This window comes from Cucumis melo, chromosome 1 (assembly GCF_025177605.1).
Source record: "Cucumis melo cultivar AY chromosome 1, USDA_Cmelo_AY_1.0, whole genome shotgun sequence".
Taxonomy (NCBI): domain Eukaryota; kingdom Viridiplantae; phylum Streptophyta; class Magnoliopsida; order Cucurbitales; family Cucurbitaceae; genus Cucumis; species Cucumis melo.
Window position 1 is genome coordinate 31,594,139 of NC_066857.1, and position 27,083 is coordinate 31,621,221.

Below are 27,083 nucleotides of genomic sequence, written 5' to 3' on the forward strand. Positions count from 1 at the left end.
ATATATATATTGTAAAAAGAAAGTGAGTGTGTGTTAAGGTATCATGTTGTCAGAGAAAATATGAGAAGTAATAATTAAACTTTCAATGGGTTGATAGAATTTACAAAAGGGGAAAAGAAAAAGGCTAGATTGAGATTGGACCAACTATATACAACTAGTGGAGAAGAGACAATTTAATAATCAATAAAAGTTCATCATTTAAAGATCAATAAAAAAAACACTTTTAGTAAAAGGCAAACTTTAATTTTCTCATCTCTCTTCTATTTTAGGCTAATAACAAAAATCTCCAAACTATAGGTTACTAATTTGTTATTAAATCGCTTCTACAATAAATATAAATATGTGTATGTGTGTGTGTGTGTGTGTGTTTTTTTTTTTTTTTTTTTTTTGTCAAAAGTGCTTTTATTTGCTATTAATACTTTAACAACTTATAGCACAATGCACACACACAACACTATTAATAGAGATTTTATATAAGGGGGTAGATAAAATATGAAAATTTAGACTAAAGTCTTAGGGTGCCCCCAATTTTCAAAGATTGGTCTTAAATATCTCTAGGGGGTTATTAAATAATCAAAACCATCACATTCAAAATTCCCTAGATGACTAGGTAGACCATTATATATAAATTGTCCTACCAAATTTAATGTCAAATGTGAATCAAAGAAAGTTGGAACTTGAAAATACAATTTATTATAAGACTAATAATTGTATAATGTTACTTTTGTGTCCAATTATGAAAATCAAAACATCTTTGATTTTATAGGCTTTCAAAATTATTGGGCTAATTAACTTGAGTAGCTACACTATATATATACATAGTTTGAAATTTTTGGTTGAAAGTTAAAATAAGTTAATTACTAGTGTTTGTATGAAAAGTTGTCAACATAATCATAATGTGAAAATGTGAAAACTAACTTTTACCATAAATACGTCTATTCACCTTCCATTTTTAATTTTATTCAAGTATATTTTGCGTTGAAATTTTGTTGGTAATAAACAATTTGACAAGAGGAGAACTTTTTTAGTAGGACATTGAGCTAAGAGGAATCAAAACACAAATTTTATGGTTATTAGTACACTCAAAGGTCAGTTGAACTAAGTTGATTAGTACGACAATCGGGAATAAGGAGAGTTCGTCTATATATATCTTTTAAAATTTGTTAGGTCTCCCTATCTAAATTATTATTTTATAGGCATAAATTTAATTTAAATTAAATTTAACTAAACTATCAAATATAAAAGGTGAGAGTTCATAAATAATTTATTACAATTTATTGAAAGTAATAAAGAAAACAAATTGAGAAAATCTTGAAAGTTGGGGAATGTTCGTTTGCATTATTTATGAAAAAAATTGTTTTTAAATAATACATTTTTTTTTTATCTCTAACATGTATAATTTTGTTTTAAAGTATACTTTTCTAAATTTTGGTTTTGAGTATTTTTTTTTAAAATGAATTATTTTTTAATTTTATCTTTTTAAAATATATTTTAAAAATTTATCAAAACACCTAAATTTTGCTAAAAATTATTTCTTTTAAATTTAAACACTTCAAATGATAATCCGAACATGTTTTAAATTTATAATATGATACGAATTAGATAAACAAAAACTATTTTAAAAGCATTTTGTAGCAAGGGAATGTATGGCAATAGCATCTAGGGTTAGCCAAATGATTTAGAAAAGGCTTGGAGTTGTATTCATTAACATAATTTTGCTAAGATCGCTTTATGTCTACACCAATAATTGTTTTTGGCTTTATATATGGTTTAAATTTTAATTTAATAAGTTTCAAATGTGGCACACGTTGTTCAACTTATTGTATAATATCCAATAAAATTAATATACGTCTCAACTAACATATAATATATATTAACGTTTAGAAGATATGTGATCTAATTTTCTTTATCTCTATAAAAAAAAACCAAAGTATCTATTGATTACGGGAATTATTGTAAATGACAAAACCGTTAAAAATATTTACAAAATACAAAATTTCAAATTTTCATCACCTAGTTCTTGTCATTTCTTTAAACAACTCTATTACTTTTAGAATTAGTTTAAATTAAAAAATCATAAAAAAGAGTTGATTATTTTAAGCTAATCGGTAAAGTATGACTTTTTAACAGTCTTAAGGTTTAGTGGAGTTTCTTACCTGTACGAATGGAAACTAATTGAAGACTAATTAAATAAACGCTAATTGATGACTAATTAAACACGTTTATAAAATACAAAGATTATATTATTACACACGATAAAAAGGACTTTTTAAATTACGATAAAAATCTCACGGTTGAATTAATATTAAATCGTTACAAAATCTTAAAGTAAATGACAAAATCCACCACAACCGACAAATAACAACAACAAAAAAATCTACATCGTGGACGTTCTCACAATTGTTCTTGATATGAAATAAATTGAAGTGAATGATTGCAATTGCACATAAAACAAAACAAATATTAGACAAATTCAAACAAATAATCCCACATCTAATTTGAGTACATAATTAACACATTAGTTGTATTTAGTTGAACATGTTCAAATTATTACATTGCATTGAATGTTTCATTTTCTTCAAATTGAGTGTTTAGAAACCTTTTTTTTTTTTATCTGTTTTATTACCTAAAAATAATAGTCCAATTTTACCACAATTTATTTCTTTTAAGACAAACAAAAGGCATATACACACACACACATATATATATATATAATCCTTTTCTATTTAGTTAATAAAATAATTTCAGATAAATTCAAAGCTTTGCCCATTTACTTTTTTTTTTTTTAAGTAATACATTTTTAATTATTTTAAGATCATATTAGTAATTAACAAATAATTATATTAATATGTGGTTTAATTGATAGAAAAATAAAATAAATTTGATGACCTCACACAATGTTGCAGTGCTGTCTTTAAATAATTAAAACCATTTTTTAAAATATTTCTTATTGAATTTTATAGTTTGTATATAAAATATTGGTTAGAAAAATCAAAGTCAGATCGTTGTTGATTTAATTTATTATTTATTTACTTCACTTTTAGTTTTAATATGCAATTGGAGAATCAAACGACATGCCTCCCGTTTTTTAAGCAACAATGTCTAAATTAGTAATCAAAATAAATAAATCTTTAAGAAAAAATTGTTTTAAATATTAAAAATATATTTATAAATATATCAAAATTTTACTATGGTCTATCACGAGTCTATAATATAATTTTTCGATGGACAAAATATTATTTTATTCTATTTAATGACTTTCCTTTTATTTTTTTACCATTAATGATAGTTCCGTCTAATCAACATTTTTAATGTAAATTTTATATTGAGTTATGTTCATGTTGATTTAATACAATTTGACTTGGAACAATTTAAATAGGATCAATTGTCACACTTATATTGGATTTGTCGTTACCATCGACCAATTAGTTAGTTCGACATTTATTTCTAAACTTTTCAATTTTATTTTTGAAATATCGAAAATATGTTTTTCATTTAACAAATTTAAACTTACATGTTTTTTTCATTTAATTAATTTTATATTGAAAAATAAATTTACAAAGTCAAGTTGTTGATTTATTTATAATTATAAGTATGAGATGTGAAGTGAAAAAAATCAACCGTTATTTATTTTTTAAGAGAAACTATTTCAACCGTTGTTAGTTATTGTCTTATAAATATAATTTAATTGGGTTTTTCTTTTTTGTCTTTCTTAGTTTTATGCTTTTAATATTTAGGTATGCTTTCTCTTCTTTTTTATCTTTTCAAAGAACAACTTTAAATTTGAGTTAAATTTTAAAGAAATAATTAAGTCGAGTACATAAGAAAACTAGCGGTGAGTCAATGTCAGTACTTTGAGAAAAATCCAAATAAAAAATTTCTTTAAAATATTTTTGAAGAAGAAACCTGACCCACCAACGTACTTTGAGCCCTCGTCAATTTATGTTGGCTTGAATGTTAACTAAATCGATCATAATCAATTTGATGATGGTTTGTTAAGAAAATGACTTTGATCCATTCTAGTTTGAAAATAGTTTAGCTTGTTTGATCGAACAAATTAAAATAAAATAGTCATCCAATAGTAACATTTTTTTAATCATTTTATTTTTTAAATCAAGATAATATTTCAAAGGGATTTTTAAATGGTGGAAAACTGAACAAATAAATTATTCAAATGTTAAAAAAACATATAATAATTGTTAAAAGAGTGTTAGTTTTACAAAGAAAGATTATCATCAAGACATGACTTTAGAATTAATAGATTTGAAAGAAAAATATATACATATATAAATCAAAGGTTTAAATTATATTTAAGCTTCACAAAATGTGTTTGGATCCACAAAGATTAGAAAAAAAAATTATTGTACGTAACAAAACTGGTAAAAAAATTTATAAATGTAACAAAATTATAGATTTTTATCACCATTTATCATTGACAGAATTTGAAATCTTGCTATATTTTGATTCATTTTGTTATGTTGGAAATGTCCTTTTGAAAAATTTGTAATCAAATATAGTGGTTCATTCCTCCAACGAATATTGTAAAAAAATTTTAAAAACTAAACTAAAGCCAAAACTAAAATTAGCTTACTATTTGACGAATGAAAATGAAATATAAATCAAGATTTAGAATGTAGACATTAATGAAAATGTTGATGAAATTACGAATAATTACAGACGTTTGATAGATATTTATGAAGAATTATAAAAACAAAAATATTTAGACAACTAAACCACCATTTTATGTTTATCAATTATATTATATTCGCATTAGGGACATGTTATTGCTTAGTTTTACCCCTCATGAATCCTTTTACTACAAAGTAGATTCACCCTCATATCGACAAAATAATCAAGCCATAATTGCTAATACATCCATGTCAGTTAAAGTATGCTTACTTTGAAAAAGGAAAGTTTTGATAGCTAATTTAGTTCCTACACATGGAAGATTTTTTAAATTTTAATATGTGTATTCTCGATTTATAAATCTTAAATTTAGTTTGCACATATATTCTATGGTTGACTTTCTTAATAAAAAAAATATTTTTTATTACCCATTAACATTTTTTTATCTAAATTTAGAAAATATATTCGTTACATTTAAATTATTATTATTATTTAACCAATAAAATGAATGAAATTTAAGGTTGATTCAAGTTTTAGAGATTAAAATTAGATTTTTAACAACTTCATTTAAAAGGCATCTCATGTGAGAAAATAAATCACTAAGTTTATCTTATTTGTTCAAATTTACGACTTTTAATCATTTTCCTAACTAAAGATAATAAAATTAAAAAAAACTTTAAAATATAAAAAATATGATATTTTAATTAAAATAAATAAAACATTTTCAAATACAATGATTTTTTTTTATATATATAAAATATAAGAAAGGATAGAGATTAATAAACTTGTGTTTGACCGATTAAAAAAAATGAATAGGAGAAAAGAAGGTATAAAAAATGTGGATGAAAAATGAATAAAAAGAAAAAGAAGAAAGAAGAAAGACATAGGGAGGGGCGACTAAATTGAATGGGGGTGGTCCTTTTTGTGCCTTGAAGTCACTATTTCACTAACCGAAGGGCCGCACACACCGTTGACGGTGCGAAACTATCCTATTCTGTGGTCCCCAAGTACACATGTCATTTTCTTATTAATTTCATCTTCTTTTTTCTCTTTTTTAAACTTTGTTTTCTGAAAATAATAAAATTAGATTTATTTCTTTATTTCGGGCCTTTTTCTTTTTTCCTTCTTAAATTTCTGACGTCACCGTGATTCCAATTTCTCTTCACCTTTCTTCTGCCTTTTCTTTTCATTAATTTGTTTTTATTAGGAAAAGGAATTTGTTTTGTTTTGTTTTGTTTTCTTAGTTCATTCTTAATTAAGTTTTGAATCTTTTTCAAAACCAACCAAATATACGTCATTCTCTTAATTTCATCAATAAAGGGTAAATACGTTTTAGTTGAAAAATTTTATATTAGGTTTAAATAAAATTTTATCGTAAAGTAACAAAACTATTAAAAATATTTACAAAATATAGTAAATTTTAGTTTCCATCACAATATTGATAGAGTTTTATTAAATTTTATTACTTAAATATTAATAAAAGTTGTAATTAACGGAGGTAAATTTAAAAATTTGCTATATTTTGAAAATATTTTATGTCATTTTGCTATCTTTGAAAATGCTCCAATTTAATTTTAGTCTATGCATTTATAATCAAATTTATATTTAATTCATTATGTTAATTCTTTTAATAAAAGATAACTAAAATAATAATAATAATAATAATAATAGTTTTAAAGGAAAAAAAAATGTAATATGCAAAAATATTTAAAATACACTTAAAATGCAATAGTTATAATGATGATAATGATAATAGTAGTAGCAATTCTAGTTTTTTCACAGAGAGATTTTTCATATAGATAATTTTTAATTTTTATCATATTTGGATTTTAAAATTTTGTGTGAAAATATAATTATTTTTAAAAAAATGAATTCACTATGTCCTTGGGTGCAAAATTTGTTTTCTTTTCAATATAATGTAATAATTGATATAAATGGCATAAGAATAAAAAGAGTATATAAGGAATATTACTTCTAAATATCTTGCCATATTTTTCTATATTTAGTTTGAAAAATCTTTTTCCCTTAACAATTAAATGAAGGGGAGATTCTTCTTCTACAACAAGGAGAAATAATACAAGAAATTTAAGTGATTATTTTTTCTTAATAAAAACAAAAACATAAACACAACGTTTTTATAGGGATCAAAAAAATAAACATATTAAAATATTTTTTTAAAATACATATCAAGACACAAATAATGTAATAAGTAAAATCAAAAGTTAATGATCATAATAGAATTACTATACACTTTTGAACCATGTAGTTAATTATTATATGTTATAATTAATTTAAAGATTAAACAATCACGATCTAAACTAAATTTAATTAAGGACTAAAGGCATCTTCTCGAGTGATGTAATATAAAACTTGAAAATATAAATTTGAAAAACAATAGATTTGTTAAACACTGCTATATATACATATATATATATATATAGGAGAAACTATAATGTTTAAAGGTGGCAAAGTACATAAGGCACATGCTCTAGTGATCTTTATATAAAACTTAAAATTGAAGTAAAAATTAAAAGATGAAAGAGAAAAAAAAAATAGCACAAATATGATTCATTTTTTTAAGATATGATTGAGAGTTATATATATTCATTATTTTTATGTAATAATTTTACTTGTTATAGGTAATACAGCTATCTAGTAATTATAATAGATAGTAATTTTAAGAATATAATAATCAAATGTACAGTAACATTTTTAAAAAAATTACAAACAACAAAGTCTAATAGATTTCTATCACTCGTGTCTACTGATCTTACAGTTTATCAATAATATAGATCATCAATATTTTGAATCTAAATTTATTTTCTATATACATAACTATCTCATGATTAATGAATTTAAATTGAACTAATTTGTTTTTTAATTGTCTTTTTTAGTTTGAAAATTGTTAGTAATTAACAATTTGTTCAATATAATAGAAGTTTCGATGATGTTGGTTCCTAAAATAATATCAAAATTTTTGTCCTCCAAACTGTATTATCGGGATCCATCCCATGATTACATGAGATAATTAAATATTTTCGTAAAATTTAAGCAGTGAGTTTGAATATGGTTAAAAATATTTAAGAAGTGATTATGGCCTTGTTACAAATTACAACTTTGTTCGCTCCACCACGATATTAGATAGTTTAGAAGCTCTATCATGATAAACAATTTCGTGTATAACATTGTTTTGCTTCCAATATTAACGAAAAAAAAATTAGAGAATCATAACAAAACTTTGTTTCATAAACGAACAATATGCATTTTATTACGTTGAACCGATTTGTTTCCATCAACAAGTTTTAAAATGATACACGAATAGGCTTCCCCCCAGACATGTATGATTGGAGTACATTTGATGTTCGAAGTCAAACATATAGTTAAACTAATATATGTGTTTTGTTTGTTTCATACCAAAAAGTGATTGATCTCTTAGTTCATGTGTTTCAAGTTGTACAATAAACTATATAAAAATTAAGCTCTCAAATCGAACTTGAACTCTGCGAACTCATTTCTTTAATTGTCCAATTTATAGTTTTCTTTTGTACTTATTGATCTTTAAAAGTAAAATTTGAAGAGAAAAAGTACATAATTTATGTTTAATTTGATTAAATTAATTAAAGGTGGATGCCATGTCACCATCGATTACAATTTTCCTCATAAACATCAAGTATCTAAACATAATATAATATTGTCAAGCATATAAACAACGTTGCAATATGATGTCTCTCCCTCTTAAAAGAATAAAAAAATGGAATTGCAAGAGATAAAAAGAAAAACGTTGAAGCCAAATTGCAAAAACCACCTTTGAAAGGTAGTGGTAGTTTTTTCTTGATACGAATGGCTCGATTAAGTATACAAAACTGGTTAAGTACCTCGATTATTCTTATAAGATAACTCGCCTAACTTTATAATATTTTGGTGTTAAAAAAATTCTTAAGTACGTGATCACCATAAATTGAATCCTTGACCATCTTAATCATTTATTGAGAATTTGGGACAATGTGTCATTTTTATCATTAGGCTACTCATGATAGTTTTAAAAGAAGAAAAAATATGATGACAATTGCAATTATACAAACTTTTCATAATAGAAATTGAGTCCTAAAGGTTTTACAATTGTTGAAATTGGACATTTAAAATATAATAACCGTAAATCGAAACACCAATTGATAAAAATTGAACCTTCAAGCTGTTGTTACAATTTCTACAATTGTGTAAGTTTGATAATTCAATTTTAACACTTGTATAAAGTTCTATGATTCATATTTTACGATCGAAAGTTTGAAAGTATGTTTGGAGTCAAACATATACAATCAAGTATATAAGTTAAGGCAACTCAAATTATGTAAGTTTTGAGAGCTCAATTTTTACCTTTGAAAGTTTAAAGTTATAACGATCACTACAACACCCTATATTTTAGAGCTGACTTTTTTAATTTATTCTAAAAAATATAAAATATGCAAAACTATTTATTTTACAAATAGCTATATTGAAATGAAAAATTCAAACCACAATAATAATAGCACATAATAAGTAGTAGTGGTGAGTAGTACATTTGAACAACGAAAATTTATTTTATCACAAAAGAAAACTTCTATTTTATATTTTTATATATAAATAATAAATGTAGGTAGTATAAAAATCTTCAATAGTATACCAAATTTTTATTAATTAGGACTCTCAAGTAAACTCTACTATTAACATTGGTGAACATTTTTTTTAATCTTAAAGTTAATTATACATTTTTTCCCGTAAATATATATTTGGAAGTGTTAATCAATTTACGAGAATATTCCTATAAGCTATTTTTCTAGGGTTTCCAAGAATATTGAATCTTTTCGGAAAGATACTCCACGGATATGCTTAACTTCCCTGGATATATATGCAGTTTCCGAGTCAAATAGTTGGGTTCTTTCGTTAAAGAGAGGTGAGACTTGAACCCAGGATTTAACCATTTAGTGGATGGGTCATGCCTCTGCCATTGTAGTTTTTGGTATTGAAGTCTATCATTTATGGGAACTATCATCGTTTTGACCATTATCAATGATCTTAATTCATATTCGATATAAAATATTTTCATCACGTGAAGTACTATATATATCATATGTATTGAAAATTAATTGATATGTGATTCAAATCCTCCTCCCTTACTTTTAAAATTTAACAAACCATGAAGATTAAATTCTAACTTTTTGAAGTCATAAAGATATTTTAATTTAAAGTATAATCCAATCTTCACTCTTATAGTTTCTTCTTGAATATACAACTTTTACTCCTTCCCCCCCTTATGATTGTGTCAATTTTTACCCTATTTTAATTTTAATTAAAAAAAAAAAGATTACATGATACAATGAAGTAAGCTAAATAAATAATTGGTTTAAAATATTATTATATACCAAATTATTCTATTGCACTTTTTAAATCACATTCAAACTATTTTATTATTTAATTAACTTATTTTTCGATGTTATGTCAAATCAAATCATCACTTATTTATAAAAACACAAAAGTTAAAATTTTGAACAACAAAATTTCTACTTTTAATCTTAAAAAAAAAAAAAGAAGTAACTTATTCGAGAATCGAAGCATAATTATTAAAATAAATGCAAAACTAACATAATTATATGATTAAAAACAAAAAAAAAAAGAAAGAAATGTGTAATTGTGTTAAATAAGGAAAGCTAATTTTTGGTATTACTAAGATACATGACCATGATTGGAAATGAAACAACATGATTACAATTCCCTTATATCTTCAGCAGCACATATTAATTATAAAAAGAAAAGTACAACAAATACAAAGAAAATTAAATCACTTTATTTAATTTCTAGTTTATTTAAAAATAAATTAACTTTGTTATTAATAAAAGAAAAAAGGAAAGCCGTGCCACGTCACCATCCCTCAAAATATGCCACGTCATAGAACTCCCGTTATATAAATACCCCTTCAACGCCTCTTTCCTCATTTCTCTGCTAATTACAAAGAAGAACTAAACGCTTTCTCTTTTTACATTTTGACGTTTATATAAATTTTTCGTATTATTTAAATTTTTATATATATATACACATTGTGTGTTTTTGTGTGTGTATATAATTGAAGGTGTGTAGAGCTAAGGAGTGATACGATTCGGTTCCGAAATTTGGGTGAATTGTGAATCAGGAAGAAGAGAAGGAGAGATTTTTTCTTTGGGGAATTTTTTTTTAGTTTTGGTTTGGTGATTTCAGTGGATGCCGATGGCGGCGGGGGCGACTGATCGAGGGCGGCCGGTGGTGATGCCGGCGGCGGCGGCGATGACGGTGACGGACACATTAGCGAAGGACGCGGTGTTGGGGTGGTTCAGAGGGGAGTTTGCGGCGGCGAACGCGATAATAGATGCGTTGTGTGGACATCTGGCGCAGGTGAGTGAAAGTGGAGGATCGGAGTATGAAGCAGTGTTTGGTGCGATTCATAGACGGAGGTTGAATTGGATCCCGGTGTTGCAAATGCAGAAGTATCATCCGATCGCTGACGTTGCTGTGGAGCTTCGAAAAGTGACGGCGGCGAAGAAGAAGAAGATGAACAAGAATCAGGAGGAGGAGGAGGAGGTGAAAGGAGGTGAGGTGGAGGCTGTGGAGGTGGCGGCGGCGGTGGCTGAGGGCGATGGCGATGTTGAAATGGAGGGGAAGAAGATGAGTGAAGAGGATGAGAAGGAATTTGTTGAAGAGGAAACGAACGATGGAAATTTGAAGATCGAAGAGATTTCGATTGAGATTAACGAAATTGATGGCGGAAGAAATGAGGTTTTGGCTCCCATTGAAGAAGAAGATTCCATTGGAAGCGAGATAACTGATTCAGGTAAGTATAATTTTAGTTTCGTTCTCACAATCAATCAATCAAAATCTGTAGCACATTTTTTTTTTCATTTCTGTCGATTTCTCTGATGATCTCGGAACTTGAACACTATCTCAACAGTTTACGATTCAAAAACTTTTGATCTGATCTTCTGAAAATTTCTCAAAATTCCTGTCTATGTCTGATGAACAGTGAAATAAAAATTCTGAATCGCGAAAATTTCTCAAAAGTACATTTCTCGAAAGTGGGAGAGAAATCAAACAAATAAAAGCTAAGAATTCTTTTCCTCATTCAAACGATTCAAGAGTCAGATCCGTGATTTTAGTCTTTACATAAACCCTGTTTCGTCAAATTTGTTCAGCTAAGGATTTATTTCTTTTACAACTACCTTCCAATTCATCCAAACTATTACTCAAAGTTTCAATAAAGTTTTTCATCCTAGTCGCTTCATCTTTACGCCAAAATTCTTTCCAAATCAACAAATCAAAAATTCCCCAACCCAATCGTAAATTGACTGCAAGTTGAATATCTTCCCGAGGTTTAAGTGGGGGTTTGAGAATTTCGAGGCGAAGGAAGAAAAAGTTAAGCTGTTACAAGATTCTACAGTTAGTTCCGGAATGACGAATACTGTCAGATACGCAATGCCTCGAGATGGAAGCTTTGTTTAATCAAAATCAACACCCATCTTTCAATCTCAGCCATCCATTCTACTCAATACTAGAAAGAAAAAAAAAAACCCTTTCCCCAAATATTATTATTATTATTTTCTTTGGGGGTAGGTTGAAGGACACTTTTTTGACAAATTTCATTTGTTTTTTACCCCTTAAATTCCTTTGACGACAAATTTAATAGTAATTTTGTTGTTGAGCGTAGGTTTTGCATATATTATATATATATATATATATGTATATATATATATATATATCCGCTTATTTACAGATTGTAACCGATATATACTCTTCCTTTCGAAGGCAGGTGTTCATAATTTAAATTATCAATAGAATAAAATTTATGTTGTTTGAAATATTTGTAGATGGTGAATAGTCTAAGTCTATGACTATGTGATGACCGCTAGAGCATAAAAATTGTCACGGACAAAGAGTTGACTAAAAAGGGGCGCATGAGAATTAAAAACACCATCTGGCTGCATTTCTGACCATTATTTTAAATTGCACAACTCATTAAATGCATTTGTTTATTAGTTATTTGTTAAGTAATTTATTGAGGCTGAGATGTAAATGTTTCTGTTTTCTTTTGGGAATTTTTTTTTCTTAAAAAAATTATAATTGGGGCAGGATCTCAAGGAGGAGGAGGAGGAGAAGAAGAAGTGCAGGCCAATTATGCAGATGTTGAAATTTGTTCTAACCATGAAGAGTGTGAAGCACGTCCAGGACAGATGAAGTTGACAAAAGGTTTTTCCGCCAAGGAGCCAGTAAAGGGCCACATGGCGAGTTCTTTCTTTTCCATAATGAAATTTATTTAATGCTCCCCTCGACTTTAATCCCCCTTTTGGTAAAAATCATGGTTCAACAGTAATTGACTTTACTGTGTTTCTGTTTCTTTAGAGTTAAAAGCTTTCAAATTTTCATACCTCAAACTTGTTGTACTTCAAGAAAAACGGTGCATGATATATCAAATTAATATACATATATCACTAAATGAGATGTTGAATGTTGAATGGGACTGTAGTATTTGAAATTTTCTCGAAGTTCGGTTTGGGACTGACTGTTCCATTCATTTGGTGACATTTGGCGGCAGGTGAATGTAGTGAAAGGATTGAAGTGTTATGAAGACATTTTCACCCAATCTGAATTGGCCAGGTTGAATGACTTTGTTGATGGCCTTCGCTCTGCTGCAAACAATGGGGAGCTTTCTGGTTAGTCTCTTTCATTTTATCATTACTTGATTCTCTTCCTATTATTGATTTTTTTGGGTTTTTTTTTAACACTTGTGTATGCCCTGTTTCTTAAAATATAAATTATGTGAAAATATATTTTTGTTAATTGCTATTTAAAGTGATTCATCTTTTAGTTAATTCTTTTGGAGGTGTATACTATTTTCAATAATTTACCATTTCAATCACACTTCTTGAAATCCATTCTGATATGGACAATCCCCCTCCTGTACTCTGTACCCATTTTGTCCTACCATGTGTTTGTTTTGTTCAAAGTGTCTAAAATGAAGATGTCGACAATAATCAATAATAATAATAACAACAACAATAGAATAATAATGAAGTCTTGATTTGACGAAGGCTTTAATGAAAAATATTAGTCTCAATAAAATTTCATGAAAAAATTATAGGAATGAAGAAATTTATGTATAGGAAAACAGAAAAAATTTAATATGCAAGTATTTTGTTTTTCTTATGTAAGTTGCACCGTCTTTTTTATGAATGTCAAATCCTTTTGATCCTTGGTTCTATTATATTAGAGGAAATGTATGGAACAGCTAGTTTGAAGGCCTTTCTCCGTAGTTTCTTCAACCTATTTTATCATTTCGTATTTGTTTATTAGGATAACCAAGATTGTAAGAAGTTTATATTCTAAATTGTAAGAAGTTTATATTGGTTCAGAATCTAAATTAAGAATCTAAATTAAATCTTCTCAACCTGCAGGAGGCACATTTATTTTATTCAACAAGCAGGTTAAAGGCAGCCGGCGAGAGATGATCCAGCTAGGCGTGCCCATTTTTAGACAGATCGGAGAAGAATCGGGCAATAACAGTCAAACAAGTATGACATAAACTCAACTCTCCTAATTTCTGAGATTAAAATTTGTGTAGGCTAACTTTTGTACGAAGTGAACTAAACTACGACATTGTCGAATCTGAACATAATTCAATATGTTAAAACATTAATAACATCTATTGTGAACGTTCTTAGACCAAAGGAAGTACTAAAGTAACTACATTCTTCATACTTACAGGCAACATAGAGCCAATTCCGCATATTCTTATGACGGTCATAGATCATCTCATTCAGTGGCAACTGATTCCTGAGTACAAAAGACCAAATGGATGTCTTTTCAATTTCTTTGAAGAGGTAATTCTATTTCTAAACAATGTTTTATGTGGCTACAATGAGACCTAAGCAATTAAACGGAAGAAAAATATTTTCTTGTGTCTGTAGGGTGAGTATTCACAGCCATTCCAGAAACCTCCACATTTAGAACAACCCATTTCCACTCTCGTCCTTTCTGAATCAACCATGGCTTTTGGGCGTTCTATTGTTAGTGATAATGAAGGCAACTATAAAGGGCCACTCACGTTGTCCTTGAAGGAAGGGTATGCCCTTTAAACTTTGTTATCTTTTTCTCGATTCATTATTCGTAGTGCCCTCATTTCTTTGCAAGGTTACAGTTTCTTGTACTCGAATTGATGATTCACAACAGACGTGTGTTTCCAGTGTTGTAGCCTTTGTTTCAATTCTTGTATTGATGATATAATGACAAGCAATGTAATATTGCAGGTCACTTTTGGTCATGAGGGGCAACAGTGCAGATGTTGCACGCCACGTCATGTGTGCATCTCCTAATAAAAGGGTCACCATCACGTTCTTCCGAGTTCGGCCAGACTATGATCAATGCCAATCACCAACCCCTCAGATGTCGAATGCTATGACTCTATGGCAACCGACAGTTGCAGGTACATGCGCCTTGCCTAATGGAGCCACCTATGGCTATGAAGCAATGGAGGTAATGCCAAAATGGGGGATCCTTCGTGCACCGGTGGTCATGTTAGCTCCTGTGCGCCCTATGGTAATGAGCCCTGGACGATCTCAACGTGATGGCACTGGAGTTTTCTTACCATGGGCTGTTAATACAAGAAAACCAGCAAAACATCTTCCTCCTCGTGCTCGAAAAGGACGGTTCCTTGCATTACCTCCCGCTGTCGAAACTCGTCTACCAGACTCATCTCACGAGCCAGGCATAAGTGTTTGAGTTTCGACTACCAAACTCATCTCACAAGCTAGACATAAGTGTTTTGAGTTTGAAATCAAAGTTGTGGCAGTTCTGAAGTCGAAGCAACACGACTCGACTAAGTAGTGTTTTGTCCTTTTACAAATGATCTGAGTGAGTTTTTTTCCCATTCCACCCCTTCTCCCAACACCACAAAACCGCTTATTTATTTGGATCCCATGTTCTTAGGGGTTTTTTTTTCTCTCTTTCTAGATGAAGTTGAGGTTCAAGTTTGAAGAGTGAACTAGAGGATTTAGGTTGGAATTTTGTATTTACTAATTGTATTTAAATCTTTCCTTTTCTTCCTAGACTTAAACTTGAACTCTTTTCTACTGGGTTTACATGGATTTTTCTGCTTCCTGTTTCCCACTAAACAAAATAGTTTAGAGGAAGCAAAATTTGCATCAGTAAAATGATTGATTGATCATAAGAAACCAATTTGAAATCTAATTTGAATATCAACCAAAGCCATTAAGGCAAATTTGGAACTCCAAACTTCTTCAAATTTCGCATTCTTTTAGTTCTGTTTCTTGCAAGCTATAACTGCCTTAATAATCCATCTTGCACATGAGAGTGATGATCATATGAAGAACCTCGAACAAAAAGGTTTTAGACAAGGCAATTAGAAAAGATAGAACTCAAAAAACTATCCGAATCCCGAAATGTCAGCTTCCCTCTTGAGTGATTCTTAAGTGTTTGCCTCAAGGATGAATAACGTGAGGTTGTGCATAATGAAGTGGAAAAAACATAAACGTTTCACATATTATAGTGTTTCAAGAAAAAAAAGTACTATCATAAATATATACAACTAAAATCAATGTTGAGAAAAGAACTCAAAAGTTGAAGGAAAGGAATTCGCCTAATTTTATGAGAAAAAGAAATCAAGTACAAATTTGAACATGATTCCTTCAATGAAAGTTGAAGATATACAATCACAGCACATTGCATTTAACAGATAAGGAATAATAACACTTGGAAAAAAAATGAAAGATAGAACATAGGAAATCAAATCATATAACCTTCCACGGATTTTTGATCTATCGAAGTTTCATTATTCGGTGTCGGTACCCCAGTCCAAATCTTCATCATCTTCAGCAGTACTCAATCGCTTTCGCATTTCCTCTCGATTTGTTATCCCACCTTGAGTTACTACTCCTTTCTTTTCCTCAATGATGCTCAAATCCTCAATCTCATCCCACCCGAGATCTTCGTCCTCAGGCATCGAAGGCTGTGTTGAAACAATTGAAACATCACTGTCTTTAGAAGATTCACCATGATCAGACTTGGCCTCGACCGCCAACGGTTTCAATCCTTGATCCTTGTTATTCGACCCAGAACCACCTTCCAAATGGACTTTCTGATCAGACCCTTTCTTTTCTCCTTCTAATTCCTCAACAGAAGAACTCTTCTCCCTCTTTTCATCATCACCAACAGAGCTTCCTCCATTCAATTCCTTCACAACTTCAATAGGTTCTTTCCCACCGACTTCCTCCTTCGCTTGTAAATTATCCACTTCCACATTGGGAGTAGCATGCTCGACATTCACTTCTTCACTTTTTGTAGCCTTACCCTGAACTTCATTACTTGCATCGTTCTTCACTGTATCCCCTTTGGACCCAGCATTCATCTCATTATATCCTTCATTGTCGTCTTCGTCGTCGTCGTCATCAACATCCCAACTCAAATCCTCCTCTTCTTCTCTAGCAATAGCTCTCTTCACAAGATTAGCCCTAACGTCCTCAGCTTGCTTAAGCTTATGCACTTTATAAAAGTACCTAAACCAGAAAGTTTCATTATCAACAACATTAGGAACAACCTTCTTGTGTATATTATCAATAGCTCCATTTTCTTCAATCAAGTTTTCAATTTCTTCACTCTTATCATTCAGAACAAGTTGTAATTTCCACTTCTCATAATCACCCAAATCTTCAGGTTCATCACAGTAAGTGGCCGTATCGCCTTGAAGCGAACGAACCTGAGCATCAAACCTACTATAAGGCTTGGAACTTGAGCTTCTTTGATTACTCAAATTTTGATTACTACTACTATCAGAATCAGATTCTTGATCTATAGCTTGGATCGCATTTTTACCTTGAGCGATAATTTGAGCCGTACCTTTCAAAACGGAGCTACCGAATTCATCAAAAGCATGCCCTACCGTCTCCAGCGATCCATGAGCGACTTCAATTTCCTTCTTCAAACCCGAACCAAATTCCTGGAGATCGCGTCGGTAAGTCTCGATAACCGACTCCGATTTAGCACTCAAAGTCTTGATCAACCCACCGAAACTCCAAGCTCCGGCATCTTCAACAGGGGTTGGATTGGAACGAGGGCTGGGATCCGATGATTCTTCTCCTTCGTCGAAGGAGGATTTCTTAGGCGATTGAGGTTCAGTTTTGGACGCGGTGGAAGGATCGGGATCGTCGGAAAACACCGATCTGAAGAAATTCATTGGAGGGATTTTGGAAAAACAACGACGAAATTGAGAAATTAATTGCGATTATGGAAGAAAGGAAGGGATTGAGATTTGAAGGGGGGTTTAGTTTGGAATTGAAGAAGAGTGTCGTTGGTGTTGTTCTTGGTCAAGAGGGTGAGAAGTCTCTGTCAGGAAGAACGGAAGGCCACGCCATTATCGATAAAGTTCTAAATCTCATTCTCATTTCTCAACTTCAGTTATTTGTTGTGAAAATTTCTATCTTTTAGGGCTTCCATGTGTATATATATAGATAGAGGTAGGTTGCAACAAATAATCGAAAAACTAAAAAAAGTCAATTTTTGGTATAAACTTCTAAATGTTGGTTTTTATTTAGAGAAGATAAAAAATTTTAGTTCCATGAGAGAAATAAAAATACTAGTTCAAATCTAATCTAATCAAATCAAACCAAGGGTATATGATATAAAACACCCTTAAAAAGTGTACTTTTTCCTTTTAAAAGTTGAATACCTATGTTACTTGGAATTTTGAATCCAATTGAGGTGGACTAAGATGCTTGTTTCATGACCATTTGGATGTGATTGCATAGGTGGTCTTAAGTTTGTTGTCCCCTGTTGTCGAGGACAAAGCTCTTGAAGCTTTGGTGATTTGTTTTGGACTTGGAGCATCTCTACATTACAAAACTCAAAATAACTTAATTGAGTTTGATTGTTTGGAGGTGATTAACCTATTGAATGTTGGTGTTATTGATTTTTCTAAAGTCTCATTTTTTTATTGCATAGGCAAAGATTATCACCATGTGTTCGGGGTTTCCTTCTATAACCATACCTATCGTAGTCAGAATATTGTTGCTTATGGTGTTGCACACAAAACTCTGAAGTCTCGCATGTCTATAATTCTTCATTCTTCTTACTCTAAATGGTTTTTTTGCTTATGTCTAGTAAGGCTTAATTAAATCTTGTAAGGTATTGTTAATATCTAATTATTACTGTGTTTATACATTTGTTGTTTTAGGAAGATTATTGAGTTATTATGAGAACCAAGTCGAATAAAAATCGATCATTTAATTTGGTCATTTATTGGACATTAGTTTGATTCATTTTTTTGAAAGTCGATTTGATTCTTGATCGACAACAAATATCTTGTTATCGTTTTAGTTATGATTCTAGTTTGAAATTTAAGGGTATGTTTGATAGAGGATATGAAAACGACGGATTAGATAAATACATAATTGTATTTCATGTTTTCGAACGTGTTTCATAGCAGAATTCAAAAAATAAATTCTAAATTTAAACGATGGTAAACTTGTTGTTGTTACTCACTTACTATCCATCGATAATAAATTGTTATTAATTTATTTATAACATGTTTTAGGTTAAAAAAATTGATAGGAAATTAAAATTTAGGTTTATGGTTTATAATAAGAATTTAGTTCTCTTAAAAAAAAATAGAAATTAAACTCTATGGTTTGATAAAACCTTCTATAGATAATTCATATGATAAGTATTATTTAGAAGGACTTTAATATAGAAGTCTTTTAACAAATAGAATAAAACGACAAAATATTTACAGTTATAGAACAATTTTGAAAACAGAAAAGCCTATAGGCTCACCGTATAAAATATTGCTCCGTCAACAACGCGCGCATAGTATATTTGGTACAAAATGCGTAATATATTTGGTACAAAAATGTCCCGTCAACAACGCATGCTTAATATTTGGTAATATATTTGGTACACGATCATTTAGATTTTGTCATTTAATTTGGCAATTATTTTTTTAATTCTATCATTTAATTTCTATCATTTAATTTGGTTACACAATCGTATGATGGTTTAGATTTAATCATTTATATTTGGGTAGACAAATCGTTTGGGTAGACAAATCGTTTTTCTTTTGGTACACGATCCAATCGTTTACTTTTTTTATTAGATTATCTTTTTACACGATTTGTTTAGATTTGTCTATATGATCATTTATTTTTCCAAGATTCTTTAGTACACGATCATCGGATCATCTAGATTTTCATAAACGATTTTTTTAATTATTTTGATACATGATCATTTAGATTTATCTACAAGATTGTTTTTTTACACAATCGTTTACTTTTTTACACGATCATCTACATTTAGCTACTCCAATCTGAATGATTTTTTCAAGATTCTTTATACATGATCGCTATTTTTTGTACACGATAGTTTAGATTTGGTTACCCAAATTTAAATCACGTAAAGAAGAAAAAGAAATGAAGAAAGACGATGGAAATAAATCTCTGCGAAAAAAAAAAAAAAAAAAAAAAGAGAAAGAAAATAGACGACGAAAGAAATCGCAACGAGAAAGAAGACGACGAAAGAAATCGCATTGAGGAGAAGAAGAAAGACGAAAGAACAAACCTGAAATATTTAAAAAAAATGACTAATTTTATGGGTTTTGTTACAAAATATTTTGGTGTTTTATTGCGTTTCATGGAAATTTTCTTTTAATATATTTGAAGTTATATCAAACTCTAATTTTTAAAAAGAACAAATTATATTAAACTATTGAAAATTAAATTCTAGTTTTCAAAACCATCCTAATTTATCTAAACCAAGTGCTACATAATAGAATATATTCTGCATTTTAAATTTTAAAATTCAAAGTCTAAATGCAGCAAAATATAAAAATATTTCTAAATTTGTATTGTTTGAATTAAAAAAAAAAAAAAAACCTTTAGAAAATCAAATTTAGATTGGGCATGTGGTTGAACAAGATCGCTTATATAAAAGTAATAGATTATAGGCAAATTGTAAAAACCACTTTGAAGTATGATGGTAGTTGCAATTATACTTCGTTCAATTATAAGAATTAAACCCCTAAACTTTTATGAATGTTAAAATTAGACCTTTAAATTCACGATAATACTAAAAATTAGACTCATTATTATAAAATGAAACTCTTTAATTGAAGGTTTAATTTAACCCCAATTTTAATACTTAGGTAAGTTCAAGATCTCAATTTTCAAGGTTGAAAGTTTAAGAATATAATTGCAATAAAGAAAGACAAAATAAATTGAAATTAATTCATTAATAAATGATCTTAACTATACATATATGTTCATTACTTGTCAATCTATATTAAAAATATGTCCTAAAGACAAATAAAATTTGAAGATCATAAAATAATTGAATTTAGTAACCAATGAACTAAATTAAGGCATTGCTCCATTTTTCTATGGCCAACCATTACTAGAGACTATAGTCTTTAAATTCATACCATTTTTAGACATTTTGGTGCGCTGGGAATGTATTTAATATTTCTAAGTGATTAATGTAAAATTAAATATTTTAAAAAGCTGTATTCATGGTAACTTAAAATGAACTTTGAAGATAAATACTTGAAACCAACTTTTAGAAAAATGTATTTTGAGGGTTTAATAGGTAGATAATGTTAGTGTATGAAAAACTCTAGCAACTATCATTGGCTAACCTTCGACTACAATCACCAACGACATCTGTCGACCAACCTCTTTCCACCACTTTAGACAATCATCGTCAGTCCACCTTCAACCACTTTTTCGAACGACCTACCGGCATACCTTCAATTATCATCTCCAACAGTTGTTGTCATCAACCTCCAACCACTACTTCGACGACTTCTGTTGACAACCAAGACTAGAATAATTCTATAGTTGTAGTGTATAACAAATAAGACAAATATGCTTGTAAAAGTATTGTTTATTTTTATTTTAAAAAGTTTTTATCAAAGTGTTTAAATGAATAATTTAAAAAAAACATTAATTTTTTAAGTATAAAAGTATAAATGGATAATTGTTTATAAAAAATTAACTAGGATGAAAATTATACCATAGATCATTCTTTACTTTTTAAAAGGTTGAACTAATTCATAATTATAATTGCATCACTATTATAATTAATTCATAAGTAAAGACAAAACAAAAGGAGAGAATATATAAGCTCTCTTATGGAAGATAATCACCGTTTGACGACTATGATTTTTTATCTTAAAATGGAGCTGAGAGATGTTCAATGTGAATTTGATTTATTGTCTAAATCTGTAAAATTACTTACCTCTCGAACTCAGAGTTTGGACAATCTTCTGAGTGAAAGGAAGAGTAAGGGAGATAAGAAAAAAGAGTCTTCGTTTTTCTGGAAAAAGACTCTTAGGTTAAAGGTTCCTCAGTAGTGTTTGTTAGAGCCTCTGATAGCAAGAGTAAATGTGAAGAAATTGCTGAGTTGTTGCATGGTGCAAGTAATCTACACAGTCTAGTCAAAATTCTTCAAAAAGGTGCATATGCCATTTTTGTGGAAAAGTTTGTCATATTCGACCATTTTGTTACAAGTTTCATGGATATATTCGATCCAAATCATAGAAGGCTGAATGATAAAAGTAGCAAGAAAGTCTTGTTGAGTAATTCAAGTCTCCCTGTCAAAACCATGTATGGAGAGTAAAGAACAAAGAGAAGCATAACTTAAGTGTTGTGGCGTTTACCTCAATTCATGTCGATAACTCAAATGATTGGTATTTTGACAACGGACGTCCTAAACATATGACTGGAAACTCCTTGTTATTCTCTGAATTAAAGGAATGCAGTGTTGGTTATGTGACATTTGGTGATGGGGTAAAAAGACAAAGTTACGTTATAGGGAAAGGAAGTATAAGTAGACCTGAATTACTTGTTCTTCTTGATGTCAGACTTGTGATGAGTTTGTCTGCAAATTTCATTAGTAATATCAATTAACTATGTGATCAATGATTCTCGATTACTTTTTCTAAGGACAAATGTGAAGTTCTGAATAAAGACAAGCTTATTGTATTGACTGGCATTCGATTATCTGATAATTGTTATTATTGGGATACCGATTTAAAAAACTATATATGTAATTTATCTTAGTCTAATGAAGTCAAGTTGTGGCACAAACATCTTGGTCACATAAATATTTCTACCATATGCAAGACTATTGCTGCAGAAACGGTTTTAGAAATTCCTTTGCTGAAGAACGATTCAGAAAATTTTTGTGAGGAATGTCCCGCTAGAAAATAAGTTAAAACATCTCACAAGTTTTGAGTCAATGCATGAATAAATTTCAAAGTAATCATAATAAAGGAGGATCGAAATCAATTAGCTTACGAAATTTTTAAGTGTTTGATTTTACTCACATTATAAGTTTTATATAATATTGATTAAGCGAAATCTAAAAAGGGTGTAACACTTACTAAAATTGAATGTAACTTTAACTTGAAATTTTTCTAACGAGTTTGATTGGGTGGTTCGAGACCATTTGGGATAGGTTAATCCTATTGGCTTCAAATTTATTAAAAGGTGGAACAAAGTCAAAATCCTTGAAGCCAAGACTAGGTATGAAAGTCTTTCTTGTGTTTGATGTTTTTTAATCCTGTGTTAGTTGTGGAGTTTGACTATTTAGAAGTTGTAAATCTTCTAGTTGGCACATCCAAGTTGGCCGACGTCTCTTTCGTTTATGTTTATTATTGAAATAATGTGTTGGCGCATTCTTTAGCTTCTAAGACGTTGGAAGAACAAGCTTCTTTTCTTCTTCTTCTTCTTCTTCTTTTTTTAATTCTTCAACAGGAGTGATTTGTGCTTGTTTCTTTTCTTCTTCTTTTTTTCTTTTAAATGATATTTCCTGAAAAAATATTTCCTGGAATAGGAAACTACACGGAATCATACAATGCTATGACAGTGTGTTTTTTCTTTACTTTGAGATCCCAACTACAGACAATCATCAACATCATCCACAACCCAAATTTACTTAAAAATAAACCTAAGAGTCAAACAATATATCCTCCCTATTCTCTTGCTTATTTCATTGTCAAAAATTAGAACCTGGAAGGGAAAAAGGTAGAAAAAAGATGGAACCTAATTTGACTACTTTGACCAAACAAAAAAAAAAGTAAAAAATCCTTCTAAACTTTATATTTTCAAACTCCAAGAAAGGTGGAAAATAAATTATTAAAAACATGTTTTTTTTTTTTTTACAAAAATAGATATTAGTTGTTTCTCCTAAGAATTTTTCCTTCCTCAAAATATCCTACCAACTCTCATCACTCATTCCTAAAGATATAACTGTTTAACAATATTCAAGCCTTAGATCATGTAAAACCAATTCATGAAACACACCTTTCTATTACTCATTTAATTTTTACAAACATCATTATAAATGCACATATGTTATAAAACCAACCCATCAACCTTAAAATAATTTCTAAAAAAAGGTTTTTTTTAGTACAACTATTATTGGTTGGAGAATTGAAACTCTCAACTCTAAGATGATCAAACATTGATATTTGCCCTAATAAAATTAAATCCTACATAGATAGTGTACTTTTCCTGACTCTAAGATCCCACACTAGGAACAATTGAAAATCATCTAAAACCAAAATTTACTATAAAAAAAAACCCCATGAGTCAAACAATATATCCTTAATACCATTGTGAAAAATTAGAAGATCAAAATGGTAGAAAAAGATGGAAGAATGGTTGACTATATTTTGAGAAAACAAAGAAATCTAAAAATTGCCCTAGATACCCTCCATCCTAAATTATATCCTCAAACAAAAACAATCAAAACAATCAAAAATAGATTAATTAGTTTTGTCCTAAGAAATTTCCCTTCCTCAAAATCCCACCAACCCATTCTTCCTCCCCAATTCTTAATCCTTCATTCCTAACTTCTTTCTTCTTCTTCCTCCTAAATCTCCCTCAAATCCAGCCTATCAATGGCTGCCATTTCTCTTTCTCTCTCTCTCCTCCAATGCAAAGAAATTTCCCCTAAATCCTTCCCTTTTTCCTTTCCCCCTTTTCAACAAAACAAACAAAGACAGGAAATGGCCAATTTCTCAATCAACAGCAATAACAACAACAACAACAACTACTACAAAATCCATTATTATTTCTCCATCTCTTTCCTCGGCCTTTTCCTGTCTCTCCTCCTCCCAACCACCGTCGCCGCCACTCCCTCCACCCCCTCCGGAATCCGGTTAGGAATCATCCGAAAACCTACCTCGGACGTCCCAATCTTCCGGGAAGCACCAGCGTTTCGAAACGGGGATTCGTGTAATAAAGATGAAAAGATACATGTAGCAATGACATTGGATTCGAATTACCTGAGAGGAACAATGGCGGCGGTGTTGTCGATCCTTCAGCACTCGACTTGTCCGGAGAACGTTGAGTTCCATTTCTTATGGGCTAGATTTGAAGGGGAGGTGTTCTCGTGTATCAAAGCGACATTTCCGTATCTGAAATTTAGGGTTTATCGATTCGACGCAGGTAGGGTTAGAGGGAAAATATCGAAATCGATCCGTCAAGCTTTGGATCAACCGTTGAATTATGCGAGGATTTATTTGGCGGAGATTTTGCCGTCGGAGGTTAAGAGAGTTATTTATTTGGATTCTGATTTGGTTGTTGTTGATGATGTTGCTGAGCTTTGGGGTGTGAATTTGGGTGATAAGGTATATACAATATATCATTAATTAAAATTGGTCTTCTTTTTCATAAATTCCAAATTTACCCCTTGGCTTCATAACCATTTTGTTTGTCTTTTCCTTTTTTTTCTTTTTTTTTTTGAGATTAAGTCAAAATTTTGAAAAAGAATATAATTTTTAAAATTTAATCCGATAATAAATAAGCTTAATTTAAAAAAAAAAAATAAATAAATAAATACAAGATGGTTACCAAAGTTATATCAATTCAGACTTTAAACTTTTGATTTTATCAATTTTTTCTTTGATAGTCCGAGTCAAAATTATGATTTTTTAGAACTTTAGATGAAAGAGTATAGTATGAAATTGAAAGTTTGCAGTTGAATAAAATTTGAAAGTTTTTTTTTTCAAATTAGGGTTTGTTTTTTCTTCTTAAACTTTGTGAAAGTTTTTTTTTTTTTAATTTTTGGCTTATATTTTAAACCACGTTAATATTATTATTTTTTTTTTTTCCTTCAAATTGTTGTTATTAAAAATTCCATCACCTTTTTTTACGTTAGAAAGAAATAATTATACCTTAAACCTAATTTATTTCGATATTTTTCATACAAACATGTGGGTGGAATTCAAGATCTTATTTTAAGGTTGATATGATAAGTTGAAGCTACATGCACTCTGCTATGTCTCTTTCAAAACTTTTTCAAATATTTGAATTCGGTTTAAAGATATTGATAATTTTATCATCGTTTTAGTTGAAAAAAAAAGAATGGAAGTGATGGGAGAGTTTCAATCTTTTACTTTAGTTTTTCTTTTTTGTTTTTTTTCATAAACGTAGGTATTAGCAGCACCGGAGTATTGTCATGCAAACTTCACAAAATACTTTACAGACCAATTTTGGTCGGACTTGGAGCTAGCAAAGACGTTCGACGGGCGACGACCGTGCTACTTCAACACAGGTGTAATGGTTGTCGACGTCGAGAAATGGCGTAGGGGTGAGTTCACGCAAAAGATGGAAGAGTGGATGGCAGTGCAGAAGCAACGACGAATATACCACCTTGGTTCTTTACCCCCGTTCCTCCTCGTCCTTGCAGGTGACATACGCGCCGTGGATCACCGTTGGAACCAACATGGTCTTGGAGGAGACAACCTGGAAGGCAAATGTAGAAGCCTCCACCCTGGTCCCATTAGCCTCCTCCATTGGAGTGGCAAAGGGAAGCCTTGGCTAAGACTAGATTCTAGGAAGCCTTGCACCGTTGATCACCTTTGGGCTCCTTATGATCTCTACCGTCCATCCACTCATTCATTGGAAGAGTAAAGAGTATAAAAAGGAGAGAAAGAGAGAGAGAAGAGGGAAGAAGGGAAAAAAAAAAAGGTTTTTTTTTTTTTTTTCTAATATGAGTTTTTTGCTACAAAATTTGGGTTAACCTAAACTAGAAGGAGCAAAGAACATGTATTGATATAATTGATCAAAGATGGATTTGGGGGAAAAGTTGGCAAAGTGGTTTAATTCTTTTATTTTTTTTTATTTTTTTATTTTTATTTTTTTTTTTTTTGGGGGAGTTTGGTATTTGGAAAAACTTTTTTTTTTAAGAACCAAAAGTTTTCCTCAGAGAGAGAGAGAGAGAGAGATTAAAGATAGAGAGAAGGAGAAAGGGAAGGTGATATGGTGATTATGAATTTGTTTTGTTGTTGTCAATAATAATCTTATCAATAGAGAGAGTGATATGACAATTCAAATAGTTCTCCTTTTCTGTGATTTGTTTGTTTGAGGGTCACTTCTTTAGCTAACTTT

At 30.0% G+C, this 27,083-nt stretch overlaps 3 protein-coding genes and 1 long non-coding RNA gene across 6 annotated transcripts; 2 read left to right on the forward strand and 2 right to left on the reverse strand.

Annotated features, from left to right (window-relative positions):
- Positions 1-10,599: 10,599 nt before the first annotated feature.
- On the forward strand, positions 10,600-15,736 carry LOC103492703 (RNA demethylase ALKBH10B). Its single transcript, XM_008453178.3, has 7 exons — positions 10,600-11,464; positions 12,757-12,908; positions 13,220-13,337; positions 14,079-14,195; positions 14,389-14,504; positions 14,592-14,746; positions 14,931-15,736. The coding sequence occupies exons 1-7, from the start codon at positions 10,858-10,860 to the stop codon at positions 15,400-15,402; spliced, it is 1,737 nt and encodes a 578-aa protein (XP_008451400.1). The 5' UTR covers positions 10,600-10,857; the 3' UTR covers positions 15,403-15,736.
- A 524-nt stretch (positions 15,737-16,260) lies between these two features.
- On the reverse strand, positions 16,261-18,178 carry LOC103492704 (uncharacterized). The gene has a single exon (XM_008453179.3). It carries the CDS (start codon positions 17,870-17,872, stop codon positions 16,472-16,474), a length of 1,401 nt encoding a protein of 466 aa, XP_008451401.1. The 5' UTR covers positions 17,873-18,178; the 3' UTR covers positions 16,261-16,471.
- Positions 18,179-21,197: 3,019 nt separating this feature from the next.
- Positions 21,198-25,126, reverse strand: LOC103492706 (uncharacterized). Of its 3 annotated transcripts, none has more exons than XR_538320.3 (4): positions 24,977-25,126; positions 22,519-22,563; positions 22,343-22,425; positions 21,198-21,488 (listed from the first exon to the last, which is right to left on the reverse strand). It is a non-coding gene; the product is annotated as an uncharacterized LOC103492706 (long non-coding RNA). The 3 variants fall into 3 exon arrangements; XR_538321.3 differs by having other exon boundaries at positions 21,922-22,425; XR_001763058.2 differs by having other exon boundaries at positions 21,198-21,504; positions 21,922-22,425.
- On the forward strand, positions 24,583-27,028 carry LOC103492705 (probable galacturonosyltransferase-like 4). Its single transcript, XM_008453180.3, has 2 exons — positions 24,583-25,321; positions 26,127-27,028. Exons 1-2 carry the CDS (start codon positions 24,590-24,592, stop codon positions 26,604-26,606), a joined length of 1,212 nt encoding a protein of 403 aa, XP_008451402.3. The 5' UTR covers positions 24,583-24,589; the 3' UTR covers positions 26,607-27,028.
- The last annotated feature ends 55 nt before the right edge of the window (positions 27,029-27,083 follow it).

Bases quoted from the DNA above. Each gene is read 5' to 3' on its own strand.
- LOC103492705 (XM_008453180.3), top strand. From the start codon at position 24,590: ATGGCTGCCATTTCTCTTTCTCTCTCTCTCCTCCAATGCAAAGAAATT. The intron at 25,322-26,126 runs GTATATACAATA...TCATAAACGTAG, and splicing joins GTGTGAATTTGGGTGATAAG to GTATTAGCAGCACCGGAGTA.
- LOC103492703 (XM_008453178.3), top strand. From the start codon at position 10,858: ATGCCGATGGCGGCGGGGGCGACTGATCGAGGGCGGCCGGTGGTGATG. The intron at 11,465-12,756 runs GTAAGTATAATT...TAATTGGGGCAG, and splicing joins AAGCGAGATAACTGATTCAG to GATCTCAAGGAGGAGGAGGA. The intron at 14,505-14,591 runs GTAATTCTATTT...TTGTGTCTGTAG, and splicing joins TTTTCAATTTCTTTGAAGAG to GGTGAGTATTCACAGCCATT.
- LOC103492704 (XM_008453179.3), bottom strand. From the start codon at position 17,872: ATGAATTTCTTCAGATCGGTGTTTTCCGACGATCCCGATCCTTCCACC.